The sequence below is a fragment of the Phoenix dactylifera genome, chromosome 5, assembly GCF_051530095.1.
Source record: "Phoenix dactylifera cultivar Ajwa chromosome 5, Ajwa_hap1_PhDact_Kaust_v1.1, whole genome shotgun sequence".
Classification (NCBI taxonomy): Eukaryota; Viridiplantae; Streptophyta; class Magnoliopsida; order Arecales; family Arecaceae; genus Phoenix; species Phoenix dactylifera.
Window position 1 is genome coordinate 10,038,960 of NC_143194.1, and position 6,384 is coordinate 10,045,343.

A 6,384-nucleotide genomic window follows, 5' to 3' on the forward strand; every position below is an offset into this window, starting at 1 on the left:
CAATTTTGGACCAGACCAACTCCATCAGGCCTTTATTTTTGTTTCAATTCAGGTAATAGAATGGGCAAATCGCTTTGCAGATCGACAGATGATCACTTCTCGTATATTCATGGTCCACATGTTTGCACCAATTCTTTTCCTTGATCTTTCTCATTTTAATGTAAGTAATTGAAACAAAATATTGGAAACATTTTCTTTGGTCAAAGAGGACAACAAACTCATATTCCTCTCATATATTCATATGCCATAGGTGACCCAATGTACACAGAAAACCAAGTTCATGCTTAAGATTTTTTTTTTTTTTTTTAAGTTTTTTTTGCATGAATACTTTCTTAAATATCGAATTTTGCATGAATATCCTTCCAAATTAATATTTGCATATATATATCCTCTTAAGACATTTATTTTGCTATTCTATTTTTTTTATTCTTATTTTTGCATATATATCCATGCCATCTAATGTTAAAAAATTAACGGTTTCAAATTAAGATAACTAAAATACTTTTAATGGATAAATGTGCAAAAAGAAACATTTATAAGATGATCGAAATAATGGACAAAAAAATAATTTTAAAATTCTATTTTATTTTTAATTAAAATAAATATAGTTTTATTAACGGTGTTAGAAGAAACTATTATATTAGAAACATTTGTGCAGAAATAGTATTTTATAAGGGTACAAAAAAAACATAAATTTTAAGAATTAAAATTTTTAGAAGAGAATTCATGCAAAAAAAAAAAAAAAAAAATCTCCTACCATTTTGATAAAACAGTGCATGATTGAGATCACCTCCTTCTCCTCTCCCCTCCGTTCTTGGTTCGCGTTACCTTTCAATCCCACATCCACCCTGTATCACTTCATATAGAGAAATAGATTTGGGACATTCCCTCTCCACATTGGATGACCTAAAGAGGCCTTCCTTTTTAGCTTCATAAAGGGGAACTGGGGAAGGGAGGACTGAGCTTTGAAAAGTGCTGCAATAGGATCAGAGTCTCAACATATTGAAATAGTTGTGTACTATGTACTTCGTCGTTTCGCTTCTCTCCTATATATATAGGAAGGGGCCCTCCTGCTGAGCTCGCACCAAGAGAGAGTTCTCATCTTTTGGACCTGCTCCACTGTAGTTTATGTAAGAGAGAGAGAGATATGAAGATACTACAGTTTATCTTAGGTACTCATAGGTCAAGTCATTTTGTTTGGCTTCTCTTCTAGAGTCGGGAGGGTAAAAAAAGACTCACAGAGCGTGGAACACAACTCCTTAACTTCATTACGACAAGGCAGACGGCGTAGGGTAGGAAAAGGGGGAGAGAGAGAGAGCATTAGAGCCTATTCAATAAAGTTCACAATAAAGTTTGGGGTATGTAGGTTTTCTTCACAACATTAGAGCCTATTCTATCACTGATATTTCTTCTTTTCCAACATGAAGAGAAAAAGGAGAGAAAAGAAGAAGGCAGGCCCCTCATTTTAACTGTAATGCACGTTCCACACACACACACACACACACACACACACAGAGGTCTTGGATATTTATAGGGTTTTAGTACTGTATTATGTCTATGTTATAAGAGTGTTGAGTTTAGCTTCTTTGGCATCCTAAGAGGGGAAATACTTGCACTGAAAACAAACAGTAGAATAAAAAGTTTGACTCCTAACCGCTGACTCCACAAGAACAAGTAGAGATGTGTGAGAGAATCCCAGCACCACCTCCCACTGCCATTGTTGATGCTCCAAGTACTACCCCAAGTACCCCCATCCGAAGGGTTGTCATGGCTCACGGTCCCATTATAGTTGGTGCAGGCCCCTCAGGCCTCGCGGTGGCCGCCTCCCTCCGCCGCTTGTCGGTGCCCTCCGTCATCCTCGAGAGGTCGGACGGCATTGCCGACCTCTGGCGCCACCGCACCTACGACCGCCTCTCCCTCCACCTCCCCAAAGCCTTCTGCCAGCTCCCCCACCTCCCATTCCCTTCCCACTTCCCCACTTACCCCTCCAAGGCCGACTTCCTCCGCTACCTCCACTCCTACGCCCGCCACTTCTCCCTTCACCCCATCTTTGGTTGCACCGTCGTCGCCACCCGCTTCGACGCCGCCGAGTCCCTCTGGCGAGTCACCACCGTCTCCGACCTCTCTCTCCAATCAAACTCACCATCACAGCTGAGTGACTCGCTCTCCGAGTCAAGCCACTCTACGTCGGAGCCGGGAGAGTTGGAGGTGGTGGAGTACGTTTCCCCATGGCTGGTGGTGGCCACCGGAGAGAATGCGGAGCCTGTGGTGCCCGAGTTGAAAGGAATAGAGGAGTTCAAGGGGAGTGTGCTGCACTCTAGCGAGTATAAGAGTGGGAAGGAGTACAAGGGAAAGAGAGTGTTGGTTGTGGGATGTGGGAATTCTGGGATGGAGATGTGCTTGGATTTGTGCGAGTCAGGTGCAATGCCCTTCCTGTCCGTGAGGAGTGGGGTAATCTCTCCTTTAATTCCTCTGCTCATTTTGTTTTCATCTCCTCACTGTTCTGAGCTTAGAGCAAACTTTTTTTCTGCTTCTTGTTAAGCTGCATTATATATCTAGATATATATTTTTCTTTTTGGCACATGGGTCTTTTCATTGAATCAAATGAAGTTTTTTAATATGCTACATGAGGCTATTTTTGAATATCTGGCTTTTCTTAAGTTTGTTAATGGAGTCCTCCATTCCAATTGGATTTTATCATCTTGATTTGGTCTTTAATGTTTTATACATTATTCAATTCTATTGAAAACAGGTTCATGTGCTGCCAAGGGAGATGTTTGGGACCTCTACATTTGGGCTAGCAATGAAGCTGCTGAAATGCTTGCCAGTGAGGTTGGTTGATAGGTTTTTGTTAATGGTGGCCAGGATGGTGATTGGTAACACTGAGAAGTATGGGCTAAAAAGGCCAGAGGTGGGACCTTTAGAGCTCAAGAATACAACTGGCAAGACCCCTGTCTTGGATGTGGGAGCCCTGTCCCTGATCAAAAAAGGAAGGATCCAGGTATCTTCTTTCACTTTAATGCAATATATGTAGTTTCCCTTCTTCTTCTTCTTCTTAAAAAAAAAAAAAAAAAAAAAAAATCCAAGCCAGTAACATGTTAATCTGTCATGATTCTTGAAGTCTTCCATGCATTTATTATTTCACATTTGTTTCTTTTTTTGTTACCTTTTTCCCTTTGGTTTGATTAATGGGATCTCTTTTACAAAGCATGCCCAAATCCCAATTCCAAAAGTCTACCAAACGCCTTTTCACTCCGCCTCATTTAACATTTTCTTATGTTTATTTCTTTTTTTACTATGTCCTCTTCAACTGTTTCTGTGCCATTCACATAAAAAAATTAAATGCATCTGTGTATATACTCATTTTTATGATATATATGATAAAACGTAGTTTCTTCCAAACTCATTATTCTCCAGTCCTTTCTTTGTAAACTTTCCATCCGGTCTTTTTCTCTGTTTTCTAATTACAAAACAGAATAATACGTACTAGAAAATGCATCTCTCTCTCTCTCTCTCTCTCTCTCAGCCAAGTTTTTTACCATCTCTTGGATCTACTCTGTTTTGTCATAATAGTTACTCTGCTCTCCCTGCTGGCAGATAGTACCAGAAGTGGAGTCCCTAACAAGCAATGGAGCAAAGTTTGTAGATGAAAGAGAGGAGGAGTTTGACTCTGTGGTCTTTGCAACTGGCTATAGGAGCAATGTCCCCACCTGGCTCAATGTAAGCCCCCTTTACAATGATTCAGAACCCCTCGTACTGCATCTTAGTAGATTAGTTGTTTGAGTTCTATATAACTTAGTCAGGAGCATGACCTCCATTTTCTTTTTGTTTTCCTCCTTTTGCTTTTTTGTTGGGAGGCAGTTACCTTAGAGAAAACACTTACTCAGTAAAGTGAATATTGGTTTTGTATTAAGTTTAGGTTATAGAAAATAGTTACTCATTAAAATAGATAGTTGTTTTCAAATGCAGGACACTGATTTTTTCTCAGATGATGGCAAGCCCAAGACTCCATTCCCCCATGGGTGGAAAGGGGAGGATGGACTCTACTGTGTAGGATTCACAGGGAGAGGACTCCTTGGCGCCAGTGCTGATGCCATCAGGACTGCTCTTGATATAGCTGAAAGCTGGAAAAATTATCCAGAAAACAGGAATTTTATTCTCCAAAACACACCCCCAAGGACAAGCAAGTAGTGTCAAGTGAGCAAGGAGAACTGAAGAGGAGAGCTTAAGAGAATCCCAAAAGCTCATAGTTTTGGATGTTGGCTTCTGAGGGAACTATGTGGAGACCCTCTTGCTTTACTTCTCTGTACATGACACAAATTTTCCACAGGATCTTCTGTCTCACACATACAAAAGGTTAAAAGAGAGCAGTGGTTAGTCCCATACTGCCAATGTCTGTGTTGCCTTTGTGTGCCTCTGTGTCTTGGCCTTTCTCTGCCCCTTGTGCTGTCTTTTCTCTTTCCATCTCCCCAGCCCCCATAGAGAGAGAGGGAGAGAGAGAGAGCGAGAGAGAGAGTCCCTGCTCCCCAAATTCCAATTGCTTTGGTAGTGCACATCATGGCTCTGAGGTGGTTTTCCTGTCTCCATTCATGTAGGTACTAATGTACTGTATAAGAGGCAGGCCAAGCCCAAAGACTACTTGCACTTCACATGACTCCATGATATCTCATAGCCTCAAACTTACCAGACCAATGATGATAGCAGTAATATAAAAGAAGTCACTCATAAGTCACATGATTTTTAGAATAATATATAATTGGATAGGGGATCTCAACTTCTCACAGTTATGTTGTGGAGAGGGGGTGGACCACTCTCATGATGGTTAGCTTTTGAGGGATACAACCCTCCCTCAAAGAGCTTCAAATCAAATGGATTGGTACATGATTGGGACCTGATTTTTCATTAGATTCTTCTTAGATCACTAGGTACTTTGAATGAGGAGAAAGTAAACACAGCATTCACTTATTGCTGGTTGGCCAAGAACAGAGTATCAAATTCTCATGTTCATGGATCATTTTGTTGGGTACCAAGTACATGGCTAAAATTAAAATATCGAGCTTAATGACAGGCTAGTAACTCAGGTTTCTACTATAGAGAGAGAGAGAGAGAATCTTGAACTTCTGAAGTGTGCTACAAGGGATGCATGCTCTCCAACTCCCTGAAATTCTACTACTGAGACAATGAAACTCAGGTCCATTGGTTGTCATCTCTCTCAACACATGAGCTAACTACTATGTCGATGCATGTACATATGGCTATGTGATGTTATGGCAGCATGCGTAGGGCTTGCATGGCCCATTCACAAAGTGCTTGGACTATCAAGTACCAATTTATGAGCATATAGCCTTATCCGCCATGGTAACACTTTTATAGTCTTATTAGTGTCCAGTTGGAAGAGAGATTTCATAGGTCAGAAGAAGGCATTCCAACCAGTTTTTGCCACTTTTGTACCGCAGAATCCTAGATAGCGGCCCTGCCGTCCATCTCGAAGTTGGACGGCTCTTATTCATTTTGCAATACGATGAGGCATTGTTAGTATGATATACGGTGCGGTGATAAAGAAGAGCCACCCATCTCTGAGATGGATGACATCTTCTTCTCTCAGATGAAGTTCCAACCGTACTTCTCAACAGAAAGAAATCTATGAGTAATATAATCCACCTCAAAGGGACATGAAGGTACATGAAGGTACAATAGGACTCTCTTCTACATCTAAGCATGGGAAAAGAATATGATCTCTTGGGCAAACTGATCATGGACAACTTTTTGATTGCTAGGGTGGTAGTCCGGAAATTCCTTTGTATGGACTAAATTTGAGGTCCTTAACAAAATTATGTTATCATCAAATAAGATTAAAGAGAATCATGTGCAACTCTAGAAGCATAGGCTTAGGTATTCACGAGGCATCTGGATCCATGCCTGTAAATGTTCAGTTAACCAAGAGGTCTTGGGTTACATATTTTCTTCAGGACTGACACTAGGCTAGCTAAGTGTAACAGTTACAAGCAAGGCAGGCGTTGGACCAAGTCTTGGCACTGAGGACAAGCCTCTAACTAGTCTGTGCTGGTTCTATTGATGGTACCAATGTTTATTTGCAAAAATAAGGAGGCTACTCTTTTATGGCCAAATGAGCAATACCCTGTAGCATTTTCCTACTTCAAATCTACCGACTCCCTCGTTAGGAGGTTGTCATTTAAGATTAAGTATGTTTCCAGGTCTTTAACCCCGAAAAGAGTAGTTTTCATTTAAGTAGAATTTATGGCATGGTGATCAAGGAGAAATTATATCCTACACGGTATGCACCATATGGCCGTGTATGTCCTTAATCACATGCGCTCGTTTCTGTAGCAGGAATGAAGCTCACGAGAATGAGCGGCTGTGATT

The 6,384-nt window shown here is 40.9% G+C and overlaps 1 protein-coding gene across 1 annotated transcript; it reads left to right on the plus strand.

Moving 5' to 3' along the window:
* The first annotated feature begins 758 nt into the window (after positions 1-758).
* LOC103720204 (indole-3-pyruvate monooxygenase YUCCA8-like) lies at positions 759-4,351 on the plus strand. Its single transcript, XM_017845955.2, has 4 exons — positions 759-2,451; positions 2,753-3,001; positions 3,598-3,720; positions 3,970-4,351. The coding sequence occupies exons 1-4, from the start codon at positions 1,681-1,683 to the stop codon at positions 4,189-4,191; spliced, it is 1,365 nt and encodes a 454-aa protein (XP_017701444.2). The 5' UTR covers positions 759-1,680; the 3' UTR covers positions 4,192-4,351.
* The last annotated feature ends 2,033 nt before the right edge of the window (positions 4,352-6,384 follow it).